General features: G+C 39.2%; 1 protein-coding gene across 2 annotated transcripts in view; it reads left to right on the forward strand.

Annotated features, from left to right (window-relative positions):
- The first annotated feature begins 15,236 nt into the window (after positions 1-15,236).
- KCNH7 (potassium voltage-gated channel subfamily H member 7) overlaps positions 15,237-16,862 on the forward strand; it is a 205,035-nt gene continuing 203,409 nt past the window's right edge. For both annotated transcript variants that reach the window (XM_059475767.1, XM_059475768.1), the window contains exon 1: positions 15,237-15,950. In XM_059475767.1, coding sequence (XP_059331750.1) covers positions 15,875-15,950 — 76 coding nt within the window. In that variant the 5' untranslated portion in view covers positions 15,237-15,874. The remainder of the gene's footprint in view (positions 15,951-16,862) is intronic.

Here is a 16,862-nt window from a genome sequence, read left to right on the forward strand (position 1 = left end):
AAATATACAGCAACAAGTACCTGAAAATTTAATTTATGTTCATCCAAGTAAATAGTAGAAATAACCTGGCTATCCCTATCAGTTTTCTGGAATTTTTTGCCATTGGCAGTTTACATAATTAAAATAATGACATTAAATCTAAAATGCACACATCCTACAGAGCCACCCCCTTTTTCTTGCTGCCATTTCACAGAATCATATTCTGAGTTGGAAGGGACCCACATGGATCTTTGATTTGTACTCCCTGCCCTGCCCAGCACTATTGCCAAGTGTCACACCATGTGCCCGAGAGCATTGTCCAAACACTTCCTGAACTCTGTCAGTTTTAGGCCCCTCTCTCCTAGAAAGACACTGGGATTCTGGAGCTTGTCCATTAAAAGGCAGCAAGTTTCTCCAGAAGAGTTTAACGTTCAATATTGGGAAAAATTTCTGCACTGAAGAAATTGTCAGGCATTGGGATGGGCTGGCAAGGGATGTGGTTGAGTCACCATCCCTGGAGGCATTTAAAGGACATGTGGTTGTACCACTTAGAGAAATGATTTAATGGTGAATTTGGCAGGTTAACAGCTGGATTCCATGATCTTAAAGGGTTTTTTTCCAAACTAAATGATTCTATGATTTTAAGATTAATTTAAAGTCAAATTCTTCACATATGCTATTTATTCATTCCTATTTTTTTCTAATGCCTTTGTTTGGTGACTGACTAAATTGGCAAGAGCCTTGCTTTAAAGTGTAGATCTTAGGTACTTCATTTCAAAGTGCTAAATTATCACTGCTTGGTTTCTTTTCAGATTCCTGGGTACGTGCCATTTAAAAATGTAAACACTCAGCAGACATGATATAAACATGCAAAGATTTTAGTCAACACACTGGTTGGATTCCTCTCACATTAACAAGGACAGCACAGACAACTATCAGCTCCAGGTGTTTAGATCTTTTAAAATCTGTAACACATATGCAGGAAAACTATGTTTCTCTTTAAATAAACATTTTCTATTAGAGATTTCTTACCCAGACTTGCATAACACATTTATTTCCCTGGGTCATTTTCCATTTTACAGCAAATAGATTATAGACAGAACATAGCAATCTGACAGCAGCTTTTCCCTCCATCAATAGCATTTCTATTTAAAGAAGAGGATTCAAAATCAGTACTGAAGGTACATGCTCTCTTTTCTAAAGGGAGTCAGTGTACCTGTACATAATTCATCACTTCTGTTAGTTCAGTAGGGCCAAGCCTAAAAATCAAGGATAACCTGGCACTAAGTCTTTTCCTTTAAATGTCCATTGCTCTGCAGGTGAGAGCTCATATCTTCACCTAAAGCCAGCTCTATTCTCTGACCATATGTAGACCATATTCTCTGACCATATTCTCTGACCATTCCTGTAGACATTACATGTCTACAGGAATGCTGTTGCCACCAACACTGTTGGTTTAACTGGTATCCAAGGAGAGAGTCATCCCCACTGTACCTTGAGAATACAAGGATCTTCCATTACATTCCACTTTCTTATTCTCCCACTTTGTCCTTGTGGTCTCTGATTAAAAATAAAACCAAAAAAACTCAGTTAAACTGGTTAACAGGTATGGCCACATAGATAACAGTATGACAGCAAATTAATCAAGCATGAGCTGGTATCAAACTCAGAAAATGAAGGAAACTTTCATGAGAAAGTAAATTTTCATCCAATGAAACTGAAGCAAGAGTAAAGCTACCATCACACCTGGCTAATGCTATTATGCAGTTTTCTGCTGTTTCTCAGTGAGAATACAGAAATCTGCTACAGTTCCTAACTTGTGAAATGGATACTTACCATAAAACACATAAAAAGTGCAATAATTATCATGAATATGCTGGAGTTGAATTCAATTTCCCTGATAAGACTTCATATTCTGCTTCCTGGCATTCTTGACTGATTGATTAAAACAATGCAGCCTTCACAATATTTTAAGAGTTAAGCTTAAATGAATAGCCTGGCAGAGCCTTCAGTACTGCCACAGGCTTTCATGGATGATTTCTGATGAACACAGCCCAGAGTAAACACACTCTTGTAGATTGCCTCTTCCTGTGATCATAATTACAGGTACACTCTCTTTCAAGGATTAACTACTGTGTAACTTGCAGATTTTTAGCTTTCATAACATAGTTAGCTTGGAAGCAAATACAAATATGAAAGCGACATTGTGAGCACAGGGACATTGAAGAGTCATGTGATTCTATGACCAAAAGTTGGCAGTATTTTCACAAAAAAATACTCTCATTGAGGCAGACATCTGTATCTAATTATTAGGTTAATGGTTGGGGTTATGAAGGTAGGAGACCACCCCTGCTTCCAATAACCTACTTCTTTGTTTAAAGTATTTGTAAAAGAAAATATCCCGATAGCAGCTAGTGGAACTTACACCTAATTTATAAGAAAAAATTAAACCAGAATTTTCAAGTCCTATTACACATTTTAATGAGCCACTTACTGGATTCTTTCACTTTTTCCTCCATCTCATTTTAAAGACAGAAATAGAATTCCCTTGGTAGTTTTATTTTAAAGATAGTAATAGAATTCAAATGGATTTTGCTTCATTTGCTCAACACCTAACAAACAGGTATCTAAAACCAGCTACAAAGACCTTGGATAAAACAGTCTGGTGCTTTACCTTTAAAAGGCAAAGTTTTAGAAACTGGGCTGGATATCAGAAATCTTGCTTTGTGTAAACTTAGCTGCCTAATTACAGCTGTAGACTGAAGGAAAACGTTTTTGCTATCCTTTTATTAACTTGGGTATGCATATGTATAAACCAGTTAACTTCTAATCCCATGGCACCCTTTTTTTTTTTTTATCAGAGGATCAGGAAACAACTGTTCCCCTTTATGACTCTAATTCTGTACTATATGGCAGTACTGACTTCAGTGGAATAACCCTTCATTCAGCAAATTCTCTGGAGAGAAAGAGTATAATTAGATCCCTTAAAATTATTAGAAGTGAGAGAGTAAAACAAGCCTTAAAGTAGGTGTGTTTCCATATTGAAACGCTTTAGTAGCAGTAGGTTGCAGGGAAATCTATTGTCATTTGCAGCCTATGTTTTAGGCATGATTCTGCTAAAAATGCATATTTGCTGCGGATGTTGTTACTAGGGAAGTATAATTTACTCAAAAAATATATATAACTATAAAAAACAGGATAGTGTTTAATTAAAAAAAATGAGAAAAAATTTCTAGCAAGAAAATAATATAAATACCTCCTATCTAAAACACAGTCTGCAAAATGTTTCATGAACACAGGCTGGAATGGTGACTATTAGAATCTGACTGAAACAGCAACCAATGGGAAGGGAGGAAGAGGAGGGACAGTTGTCCATGGAAAGTTAAGAGTTCTGGAGAGATCTATAATAGACTAAGAGATCTATAATAGACTAAGACCCCCTAAAAAAAAGTATCTCTTTCCTCCTCTTTTATAAAAGTCTAAGTCCTATAATTTTCTTCTGTTTTACTGAATCACTCCCTCAGTAATTTGCCTAACCAAACAAAGGAAAAAATCTTCCTTAAAAACTGAATCACTTGCTACCTTTCAGAAATTTACTGCTATTAAAGAATATCCTAAGTATACATCTGAATCCCAGCTATCCAAACAAATAGGAAACATAGCAACTCTACAGAGACATTCTATAGCATAGAGAGCAAATTGTAGGTAAAATTGGCTAGCAGTTGTTAAAGATAGCAGATGTCAAGAAAGTCTTTTAATCACTAAACACAGAAGGGATTGACAAGTTGTTATTTATCCAGAAATGTAAAATTTTTAAAACTAAATAAGGTGTAAAATACAATTATTGACATAATTGGTTATATGTAATGCTAGACATTTTTAATTCTATACATATTTTAGGCAAAAATAACTATTATTTTCCCCTCTTATCTAACTTTCTCTTGGCTTGAACTCGATGTCCTTTTAGGTAGTGATTGTCACATATCACTATCATGCTCCCAACCTTCCTGAGGTATTTTCATATAAGAAAAGCAGATGGCATTATAGCCAGGGCTCTGCTACCAGATTATCATATGCCATGATCTGTCTCAAGTGTGAACTATTTTGGGAGGATTTCAACGCTCTATACTTTCTTAGATTCATAAATTGATAAAGTGTTCCAAGACCCACAGCTGTTCACATTCTTGTGGGTTAAAAATACATGCAATATTTTTGGCTTATCATGTATGTTCTACCTACTGATACCTACTGGTTTGCCTGAAAATCACCCATAAATGTGCGTGAGCACCCATAAAATGTGTTCAAGCAGCAGATGTAATTATATTTATATTAAACAGAATATTGATAATTCCTGTTTTTCTTTTCCTTTTTGACTTTCAGGAATTCTTTCTGGCAGTAAAATGTTCACTTAGAAGATCAACAGGAGAGACTAAAACATACAAAACAGAATCCTGAGGTTATTCATGTCTAAAGCAAATGACACAAATGAGACACCAATCTCAGAATCTTCTGGATGAGAAAATATGGATCCCAAGTTAGTTTATGAGAACTGAGATTAATAAATTGTTCTCTTATAAATATTTATTCTTTTGAACATGATTATTCCAATCCAAATTATTCTGACATGCACACTTTGGCTAATATTCATCCACGCACCCGTCTCCTTTGAGCATTGGCTGGTGCACCTGCCTTCACTACTTCTCATGGAAACTGAACTAGAACTAAGTTAGTTTATGGTCCTTTTTTAGAATTCATCAAGAGCAGTGTATAATTTTTTAAACTCTTAGATGAGGAAGGCCAAGTAAAACTATAGAAAGCAGACAGTTTTCAATTATTCCAGGTAATAAGATCTGCCTGACACTTGTCATCTGCACAGTGATTCTACTACTCCCTAACAGATCACATTTCATATACTAACATTTAAACAAAATTAAATCAAACCCCTTGAGTCTTTACTTCTATAGCAGTTATTCAAATTATCCTGTTCACCTGACTACTGAAAAGGTAAACATGTCAGTGCTGAGGATAGAGAGATACAATAAAGAGGAAGAGGGAAATCTGGTAACCAAGCAATGTAGTCATGAGCTTGCATCTGTGAGAAGGATCAGCAAAGTTCCTGCACTATGCCAGCACAAGGGAGCAGTGGAAGAAATTAAAGTCTCATCCCTGAACTTAAAGAAATAATTATAGAACTGGAAGTACTTTATGGCAGATTAACAAATATTACTAGAAGACACGGAATTCTCATGAGAGAAAAGCAGCGCTGATGCAAAGGAGCTCTGAGAGTCAGGGGAAATGCTGCTTCTGTTCAGACAGTTAAGAAAGAAGAACAAAGGGTACAAGCAAATACTGGGGATTTATATTTAATGTTCCATCTGAAAAGGTTTCAGATATCACAGACAAGTATCCTGCTAGTATACACGTGTATGTGTGATGTCTTTTAAAATGTAAATCAATTATGTATCACTTATGGAACATCTCAAGCCTGGGGAATCCTCTTCATACCATTGATGATTTCAGCTAATGGTAGAAATGGAACCACATGCTTCAGGGAGCCCTATGAGGCCAGCACATAGATTTTATAGAGGGAAAGAAGCAGCATAATTAAAACCTCATCTGCATATTCTGGATAATCAGAAACCAAGTCTCAGTATATCTGAAATTATCAAACATACCATCATGGAATCATATGATAATATGATTGTGAGCAACCTCAGAAGGTGCAATGTCCTGCCTAAAGCAGTGTCAGGGAAACTGTGAGACCAGGGGGTTTAAGGCTTTATGTAGCTCAGTCTTGAGAATGTCCAGGGAAGGGGAATGCATGGCTCTGGGCAATCATGTGGCTAGGTGAGTTTAGCAGAGAAAGGACTACTGAAGCACTAAACAGGATTATAGTTTTGTCCTAAACTGAAGATTTATTTTGTACCCCTTACCCTGAAGGGATATATAGCCCTAAATTGGGTTAGTTGACAAGATCCGATTGATATTTACTGTCAGGTGAATCACAGCAGTCTTGAGCTTTTGAGTGCCATTATGATGAAATCTCTATTTGAGATTATCACAAATTCTCTTTCAGTACAGTCCTTTGATTTGGAATGTTCACTTCCCAAAATGTCAGTATTTCCTGGGAAAAAAAGTCCTAAGAAAAATTAAAAATGTCTTTAGGAAATATTTTCACTCATACTCAATTTGACTTTATCAGTTCATTTTTTTTCATGATAAATTGGAATAAAAACAAGGCCTATGTTTTCAGCAGTACAGTTCTGTGTCTGAATCTGCCCATGGATCTGTCAGGATGTGAAAGTCTGGAGGCAAGATTAGATAGGCAGTCATCTAAGTTGTGCATTATTTCTCTAACCTGACACAAAAACGTGGTGGATTTAAAATCTTATGTGTGCTTTCTTTCAAGCTGTTGACACAGCATATGAGGAAAATGAGTACATGAATATTTATCTAGCTCAAACAGGATTAATGTATGTCTATATTGATTTTTTTTCAAGACTTGTGAAATCAGACTTTCAAAATCACCTGTGAGCAGCCTGAATACTGAGCTAAAGCACTGTTTCTGAGTGATTGCTTTGGGTGCTACAGCATGTACAGAGGAAGACCTCTTTCAAAAAGCACATCTGGATAGCTTGGCTATAATATTGTGAAAATAAATATAAAGTATAAAAATAGTTTAAATTATAATCACCAACCAAATTAGTATTTCTACTATGATCTAATATGCACCTATCTTAAATAATTGAAAAAAGGATGATAAAAATAAAAATGAAAAATAAATGAATGTGTTATGATGAAATGATCTTGCTACTTCCGAATATGTATTTTAACATAGCAGTGGTTTTATTACTCTTTATTGGCAGAAAAGTTGACCTTAACCTGAAGTTATTATTCATCCTGCCAAATAAATTGAACTGTATGGAAGACAAGTGCTGGAAAAAGTAAACTGAAAATATATCTTATTCGTATTGCAACCAAATAGACATAATGGTAGAGATCGGAAATACAGGAGAGATTATTTAAATAAATTCTATCTTAGGCAGCAGAAGACTTTCACAAAACAACATATGTCATTTGATTATCTCTCTCTGTCATCACAGATAATGAGCAAAACTCTCACTTGTCAAATACCTGCCATTCATATTTCATATTGGCTTCAGCAGGGTTATTGAATACAGTACTTAGCACTGATGAAAATCTCCCCATTCATTTGCAGCTGTATTGATATAACTCTGGAGATGTTAGCTCCAGACAGGCACCTGGGTTTGTATATTTAGCCTATAATGCATCTATTCTACCTGCACAGACAGGTCACACTACTTTTGAGGAGGAAAATGCTGTTTCAGGATATGAGCATCTCTTCAAATGAATATAGACAAATGCCAATTTTTGTCATATAATTAGACATGACCTCATGCTACGGTATTATGAAAGAAGAGTAGAAATATTGAAAAAAGAAATATGTGAACTGGATATTTGCAGATTATTTTTGACAGCAATGGAACAAAAGCACTGATAAGTACACTGTCAGGAAGAATTAGTCTATACAATTCTGGACTCTACACAGTTACAGAGAAATATTATTACTGTGAGAATAATACTGAAAAATAAATGTGGAAAAATACAGTTGTAGGGAGAAAATATACATGGCAGGTGGAGAAAGCTTCGCCTACAGAACTGAGTGTTAGAATATGCTAATAATAAAATCGTTAATGACTAAGTGAGCACAGTGTAGAAACTGCAGTTACTTTATTTAGATGAAGTGACTGTGTAAAATATGTTAACAGAATGCAGAAAGAGCAAAGAAGGTATGAAACACTAAAAAATTAACATAGAAACACAATGTACTACTACTGACATATTTAGGAAAATTAAATTCACCTTGATCAAGATTGTATGGAGCCATTGACACTAAAGCCTCATACTATTTTGGTAGGGTTTATTTCTTATGAGTGAAATAGGGATTTATTTGCTTTACTGTGTTCTGGGACATATATACAAATTTCTCAAGCTTACTGCAGTCTGACTGAGGTCTACAGGGTCTTTGGGGATATATAACAAACATCCTTAGGAACAGCAAAAACATTCTCAAGCTGGAATACACATTTGAAATTGTATTTAAAGTTGATGAAAATTTTTTTTCCCCCATAAACTGTTTCAATTTATATTTAATTTTGGCTCTAAAGTTCAGTGCATGTTATAATTTCTGGCCAGTTTCAGGTCAGTTTCTGGTCCACTTGTACTTCCATCTCCCTGTTCCTTCTATTCCTCTGCCTTTGAGGCTGAAAATCACAAACTGACTATAGCTAGTAGATATAGTAGTAGTATTGACAATAGTCAAACAGGGAAGACAGAAATCTGAAAACAATAGGAAACATGACATTAGCGGGAAAAAGGAAAAAAAAATTTATCCAAAATCATAACATATCAGATCAGCCCAAGGAAAGGGAACAAAACAAACCCCATATTTATCTATTGAGATAATTTTTAAAAAAATCTTCTTATATTTTTTGTACTACCAGGATACCGGTGTCCAAAAAGAACCACTTATATGCTTCAAAACTATATTTTATTCATCTTAATATTTATCTGTGCTGGAAAGATATATGATTTGTATATGATTTGTATATGCACTCTTTGAGAGCATATCCAATCTGATACTGTCCAAAGCAGAAAAAAGGTCTCACTGCCTCCTGGTCACTCTCAAGAAAAATGTTACCATGAACCAAGTTCAGAGCAGCTGCTGTCCTTTTTCTCCCCTACAGCTGCTCAGCATTGCCACACTGCCAGCTGCTGCAGGGCAGAGGAGAGGAAAAGAGGAGTTCTGGCTATTTACTGCTTGCTAATCTAGCTATGGAAATATCGTCCAAGCAGGAATTCAGCTCCTATACCCTGATCTAAGGTAAAAGAGTAGAAGAGTAGAAATAATCTTCTTTGTCTTGTGGACTCTCTGAAGTTAACTCCACCAGCAGAGAGGGTTATCTACAAAACTGGTTCAAAACAGTAATTTTGTTTTGTGAAAGATTTTGATATGGCTCATTTTTATTATTAATGTTTAGAAACAAAACCATTTTAAAATTGTAAAAGGAAATTGTGCAAGCACAGAATGTGCTGGGTCCTAGTTCAGGCTGCCTTCCCCTGAGGACACACACCACAGAACCCTGCTGCAGCTAAACTAGGAGGAACTTCAGGCAAAACCAGCAACCTTGCAACCTCAGGAAGGTTTAGGCCATTGCTGTACTTTTCATTGGCAGTAGGGTGAGAGCTGGAATTCACTAAAAATCTGATCCAAATGCAAGGTGCACTCTCTCATTATTATTTATAAAAATACATTCAGAATATGCAGATGTAGAAGAAGGAATTCTAACCACAGTTTCTTCAAGTGAGAAGCTAAGAAAAGGAAAGTGCCTCACCTGACAGATGGCAGTCCTAACACTTAATATTAGAATGCACTGTGGAGAAGGCAACTGGAATTTGGTACAAAGATAATTAATTTTAGAAATGCATGGATCTAGTTCAGTTAGTAACTTACAGACAATAACTTAATTTTTCATGCTTTAGCAATGAATATTTTCCCTTTCCTAGCTCATATGATATTTTGTAGGCATATACTTCTAAAGAGATTAAAACTTAAGATTTTTTTATATAATAAGCATAATCGTTCTTACATGAATTTGCACAAACTATTATTATCAAAGATCATACCTGATATATGTTATAATGGAAGACAAATTATGGAGAATGCATATATTTATCTTCAATTACATTTCCCTGTGGTACAGAATTACTCAAAATTATATGGAGCAAGGTACAGGATTTGTATACCATTAAAATTCTCCTATATATGGTAGGAGGAAACAAATAAATTAATAGAAATATGTTTCATGTCTTTCCTAATTACAATCAGCATTCTTTATGGACTGACAGCTGTCAGAATCATAGAGTCATAGCACTGCAATCCAGCTAGAAAATCTTGCAGAGGAACAGCACATGCTGGGATCATTCCTGATGCTCTAAATTGGCCAGAGAAGGTCAGCACAGAATAGCCTGAAGCACCCGTTCCAGGCCAAGAGCCCAGGGAAACACAGCGTGCATCGAAATGCTGCAACCCCCAAGGCAAGAGCCCACACCAAAACTGCGGCTTAATACGAGGGAATGAAGCCCTGTGGTGAGACAGAGAGATATTGAAAGAGTCTCTCAGAGGAAGAAGTGCAAGCTTCATTGCTTGAATAATTTAAATCCTAAATGAATAATACAAATGCAAATATACTAAAGGGAACTATCCAGTGGCAGGGCCTTGAGTAAATGGATATATTGATGGTTTTTGTAATTCTCTTTTCATACCTGTACCTGCTAATTCCAAAATGATCCTAAGTCATGAGGTTCTGCATACCTATGCATTCTAATGCAGCACATAATAATAACAATGGATACTGTAGAATAGCTAACAACTTTTTGTGAATTCTTACAGAAAAAGTAAAGTTACTTGCTGTCTTACTCTTTTCCCATGTGATGTTACCTTTAATAGACTAGGAAATTTAGCACACATAAGTTCTGCCTTATGGATTTTGCATTTATAATTCAAATTCTTGTCATCAAATTACTGTCTCAGAGTGAACTACATGTAAAATATACATTGAATGAAATAAAAAATATAACTTTTTTATTACTGATTAAACTAGCTGTAAAATTAATTAGAAATTTTTAATCACTTTTTAGACTGTAATTTCAGGCAGACACTTCTTTTGTCATCCTAAAAACCTGATAGTCTTTCCTCCCATGTATATATCTGAAGTCTTGAATACTAATAAGACCCACGTGCAGACACAATGATGGCGAATGCCTTAAGGCCAAATATAATAATTGCCTCTGTGTAATCCCATTGACTTTAGTGGTCTTGCCAGGAACAGGAGCCTTTATTTTAGATGGAAAAAGTGAAACACAAAATAACCATAATCAGATCTAATTCAAGGTGACTTTTGTAGCACCAATAATAAGGCATTCCCATTTTTCTGTGTAGACCATGTGGCTTTAGGATTAAGAATGATCTGGTGTCGAAGGCATCAGCACAGTGCAAGAAAATACAAAGTATTGCTTGAAGAAGCCAGCTCTGGCAGCAGCAATTGCCACCACACTCACCTAGTGCCTTTCTCAGCAGCATCAGCAGAGATTTGCCATTTGGATGCTTATGATGTTCAAGTAGTTGATTTCTATATTCTCCAGCAGAAGTAATGTGGAAGTCTGCTGTCCCCAGCAACTACATACTTTGCCTGAGCCTCAAGTGCAGACAGTCATAATCTAAATGATGATCATTATTATTGTGAAGGACCAAAACAAAATCTAGAGCTATAACTTGAAGTACTGGAAAGACATAAACGAGTAAAGAGATGAGAAAACAAGACTGATATAAACTAAAGGTGATAATAAAAGACATCCACCTGTCAGAGAATCACAAATTCTATCTTAGCCTAAAATGGGATTAAAAATAAAGTTTCAGTATTGCTTTTGACAGCTCTGAAGACAATTCCAGCCTTATTTAAAATTGTAAGCATATGTAACATAAGTGGATGAAGAAAGGAAGGAAGGAAGGAAGGAAGGAAGGAAGGAAGGAAGGAAGGAAGGAAGGAAGGAAGGAAGGAAGGAAGGAAGGAAGGAAGGAAGGAAGGAAGGAAGGAAGGAAGGAAGGAAGGAAGGAAGGAAGGAAGGAAGGAAGGAAGGAAGGAAGGAAGGAAGGAAGGAAGGAAGGAAGGAAGGAAGGAAGGAAGGAAGGAAGGAAGGAAGGAAGGAAGGAAGGAAGGAAGGAAGGAAGGAAGGAAGGAAGGAAGGAAGGAAGGAAGGAAGGAAGGAAGGAAGGAAGGAAGGAAGGAAGGAAGGAAGGAAGGAAGGAAGGAAGGAAGGAAGGAAGGAAGGAAGGAAGGAAGGAAGGAAGGAAGGAAGGAAGGAAGGAAGGAAGGAAGGAAGGAAGGAAGGAAGAAAGAAAGAAAGAAAGAAAGAAAGAAAGAAAGAAAGAAAGAAAGAAAGAAAGAAAGAAAGAAAGAAAGAAAGAAAGAAAGAAAGAAAGAAAGAAAGAAAGAAAGAAAGAACTATCAAGAACTAACCGTATTTTGCTCCAGTACAAAAAGTGTTTATTCAAATAGGAATGCACTTAAACTTCTGAGTAAAGGAGGGCAAACCTAAGACTTTGAAAAGTCAAATATCATAGGAATGCTGGACTAAATCTGAGTCCTGTTGTTTGGGGGTTTTTTCCCACCAAAAATATGATGGGAAATATGATTAGAGTCATTTCCCCAGAGCCATCTTTTCCTGACAATACCAGGTTTAATTGCTAACTGCCAAGCTGTGGCCACACATCAGTAATACATCTTTAGGCATATAGTCCTCTAAATTCTCTTAAGGAACTTGAGAAGGAAGTGGTTAAATGCCAGTGAAAACCTTGTAACCACTATTTCAAAACCAGCTGCTCTCCTTGAGGCCAGGAAATGCCAATCGCTGTTCGGCTGAGGAGCAGCCGCGCTCAGGAGAGCTGTCCTCGGGCTCTGGCGAGGGTGGCGCCGCAGGGACCAGCGCCACAAGGGGGCAGAGGACACGGCATCGGCCACCATCGGCAGGACGGGCTGCAGCTCCGGAGGCAGCCTCCCCCGGTATTCCGGCCCTTGCAACGTTAGAAACTGTACAGCTTTATAGATAAAACGCATATCTCTATGGCATTCTCCATTTCTCTAATCACAGTAGGGACGCGTATTTATAATGAATTCAAACTTTCCCACTGGCATTCATGTTTTCCCAATCAAATGCAAATTCTTCCACATTACTTTGCGCTTGTTGTTAGCTGTCCAATTTTAATACATTTTCCTCTCACACTTCTTTGCTTTCTTGCTACAGAAAATTATCAAGCAATAAGCACAACGAGCATTAAGCACTCCAGGAGCAATAGATCATCTACAAGACTGCAGGAGTGCAAATCACCACAATAAAAGATTTTCTGATGTCACCTATTGCTCCTGTAGTTATTACAACCCATCATTCTTGTGAATTCATTCCCTTCTAAAAACCACATCTCAGATCTTGTCTTTCAGCAGCAGTTATCTTGCTTTCACTGGGGTTATCTTGATCAGTTCTAAACCAACCAACTAAGGTGGATAAAAAGGAAAAAAAAAAAAAAAAGATGACTATAATATACATTCACATCATCAACATCAAAGTTCAAGCTACCATTGAGAGACAGAACAAAAAAGGTTTCCCAGAGTCACACAGTTCTGGTGCCTTCAGTTTTCAGGCAAGCATAGTGTGACTCTCAAATTTAACATAAAGATGGGGCTTCAGTGAAATTCTTAAATGTATTTTTATATTTTAATTTTTTTTCTTGTTTTCTTTCCAGACACGCAGCTAAAGCAATGGACTCTGGACCCTACTGGCCTGTAGTTGATCTAGTTTGCTACTAATTGTTCAATACTAGAAGCAAACACTGATTGTTTCATAAAGGTCACAGTTTTATTGTGATTATTTTCTATTGCTGTTACAGATATTTCAAAGTGACGTTTTTAATGTAAAAATGAGAATTATGTCACTGCTGGCCATTATAACTTAACTAGATGTTAGGTATTAAAGAAAGTGTTAAAATAAATGTTCCTCTTCACTCTTTCTACTACTGTGTTTGGGAACTTGAATACATTTTCAGAGAAATATATGTTTTTCATAAAGACAAAGAGCAATAAGAGAAAAATTCAACTTGAAGGCTCATCCACTGTCCAAAGGCAAAGTATTCAAAAATATTTTAAGATGTTTTCTTTCTCTAGTGTTTATTAGAGTCAAAAAAATGAGTTCTCCAAATATTATTACAAAAACATATATGGATGTTTTTCCTTTCGTTCATACCTCTGTATATAGAGATTTTAACATTTGTTTCTGCAAATAAGCAATGCTCACTTCCTAAGATTGGTTACTGATTATGTATCCCTTAATGTAGCTGAGGCTTTGTAATTAGTACTCAGTCAATTACTATGAAGCCATCTTAATACAGTTTATGTATATATAAATTTTATTTTCAGACACCATTCACAGTTGTGCAAATCCGGGATGATTCCGCTGAGATTAAATTAAATTAGTCCTGAAATGCACCCTCATCCTCAACAGACTGTGCCCCACCTCTGATAAATATAGAGGATGGCACACGGTAACAGTGACACAAAGGGCCACACCTCTGAAAAGCTCACGGGAATAAGGAAACACCTGTTTGTGCTGTGGAAGAACAGGTGGGAAGCGGTGCTTTGCCGGCTCAATATCCTGTGCTTGAGATTACAAAGAACGGTGCTCAGGTGCCTCTCTCTTTTTGCCCTATGAGTTTATTAAGAAGCCGCCGGTGCTTTACACTACCCTAGAGATGCCTTTCCAGCATCGCATGGCTGCCCCCATCTCCCTCCCCGTGTCACCTCGCCGAGCCGTGCTGAACGCACACCGTTTTGCCTGCTGGGTAGGGCAGGAAGCCTTAATTACAGCCTGAAAATAATACCCGCTTCCCCCGGGAGCCTCCCTAGCTATTCCTGTGGGATGGGAGAAGCGGAGAGGAGCCAGGTGGGGGAGGCCGGCGCTCCCCGGGCCCGAGCGCGGGCAGCGGCGCCTCCGTGCGCGCCGGCGAGGCGGCCCCAGCACCACGGCCAGCTCCGAGCGCCGCCGCGCCCCGACGCGGCCCCGGCCCCGGGGCGGAGCGCGGTCCCTCCCGGGCCGGGCTCAGCGACGGGGCGGCCTCGGCAACCGCTCGGTGCCGCCGCGGGCCGGGCGAGGGCTCCGTGCCGAGCTCAGCCCCCGCACCCGCGGGACCCGGCGCGCCCTCCGCGCCGCTCGCTCGGCCCCGAACGGGGACCGGCACCTGCTCGGCAGCCCGGGAGCGGCGTTCGGCGCCGGGGGAATCCCCCTTCCTCCCAAGTGGGGGTCGTGTGGCGAGGGGAAAGCCCTCGCCTGGGTCACGCCGCGTAGGAGGCGGCAATCCCTTCCACCGGGGAGAGGAAGGATGCCGAGGGCTCCGGTGGTCCCTTCCCCCGCTCCCCCATCGCTCAACATCGACCCCTACTCGCGCCGCCCCCCGCCCCAGACGGGGCGTGTACCAGCTTCCCTCCCTCCCCCGGCCCTGCCAGCGCCTGGGGCTCCCCGGCGGGCCACGCTCAGGGGCCGCGGAGGGGCCGGCGGTGCCGGGAGGGCGGGGACGCCGGGGCTGCCGGAGGTGGCGGGGCCCCCCCCGCTGCCAGCGCCCTCGGTCCCCGCTGACCCCTGCAGCCGCCGCGGTGGGGGATGTGGCACGTCGCGGTGCCGCTGGGGTGTAGCTTATTCCTGATGCCGCTGTTTGTCGCCGAGTTTTGAAGAGATTTATTGGCTGGCTCTTGCTAAACCACGCTTGAGTAATCCGAGCTGCTGCGCGCCGTGGTGAAGCCCGGAGGGGGGGAACGTCACTCCCTCTGGCAGCGGAGAAACATTAGTCTTCCAGCCCTCAAACCACCACTACAGCGTCGGAAACTGCCGGGTCACAGCCATTTGCTTTGGAAAATTGGCGATGTTTGGTGCTAGAGATCGATTACCCTTGTAATCTTTCCCCACCCGCCACCTCCTCCTGCTTACCCCACCCCTACCCGCCCCAGACAATAGCGTCCGAGCTCCTCCAGGAAAAAAATAGAAAAGAAAGCAAGGAGAGAAAGAAAGAAAAAGAAAGAAACTGGGGGATGAATCTGACTCCAATAGGAAAAGCGTGTCTCTAGAAGTGGTGCTAATGGGAAGAGATTTCCGAGCTCCAGAGGACGATGATTTGTCACAAAGGGTAGCTGGCTCGGTGCTTTGGGCTGGAGCCGTGTAGGAGATCCTTGGAGAAGTCATTGTGCACAGAAAACCGAAGACCTGTACAAACATGCCTGTTCGCAGAGGTCATGTGGCACCACAAAATACATTTTTGGGTACAATTATACGAAAATTTGAAGGGCAAAGTAAGTTCTCGCTTTCTATCTATTTTGCTATAGTAGTTTTATTCTGCTTGCGACTAAATGGACAGCAGCTCCAGACTATTTTTAAGTTTGTAGCTTGCAAAGAAAACCCCGGAGGTAAGGAGGGGATCCCTGGCAGAAGTAGCAATGTTTTTGATCTAGAATGCAGATTACTAACTTGAATTGTTGGCTAGTGGGCTTGTTTGGGTTTGGGTTTTTTTGGGAGGGGGGTTGGGGCTATTTTCCCATCCTATTTCAAGGAATAGTTTTTATCGTTGATTGTATCCATATTGTACAGCTATAGAAGTAATATCTCTTACCTTCTTCTGAACCACTGAGATGTCTCTAAAAGCAGAATGTAGAATCTTGCTGTCTTTGCAATGTCTAAAAAATAGGCTAGATTTATTATTATGATTGTTAATGCTGTTAATAATAATTACATTTTCAAAATAAAGCAGAACTTCAGACTTTGATTTAGAGGAATCAGAAAATATGCAGAAGAGTTATTAAAGAGGAAATACTCTCTTACCTTGTTGTCATGACTGCATTTAGATATAGCTGTCAAATTTCTCTCTTTTCTTTATGTAAGTCTAAAATATCTATCGAAGCAGTGCAAATGCATCCTCAGGGACAGTCTGTGAGATCTTTTCCAATGCAGCAGTTTACTACCTGTCGAGGAGGCTGAAGCTTAAGTGCTTTTTTTCCTGGCCAGAATTCTGGCTTCCTATTAGCTGTAAGAAAGGTCACTTGATGCTTAAAATGAATTTAATTTAGAAACAGTAGTCTGATATATGTACATTGATTTAAATATTTAGCATAATTTTAGTATCAGCCTGGTGTGAGCCCTTACAGGTAATTCCAGTTCATATACTTCCATATACTTAAACCCATATTAGCATGTGTAATATTTATATT

This window comes from Ammospiza nelsoni, chromosome 7 (assembly GCF_027579445.1).
Source record: "Ammospiza nelsoni isolate bAmmNel1 chromosome 7, bAmmNel1.pri, whole genome shotgun sequence".
NCBI classification, from domain to species: domain Eukaryota; kingdom Metazoa; phylum Chordata; class Aves; order Passeriformes; family Passerellidae; genus Ammospiza; species Ammospiza nelsoni.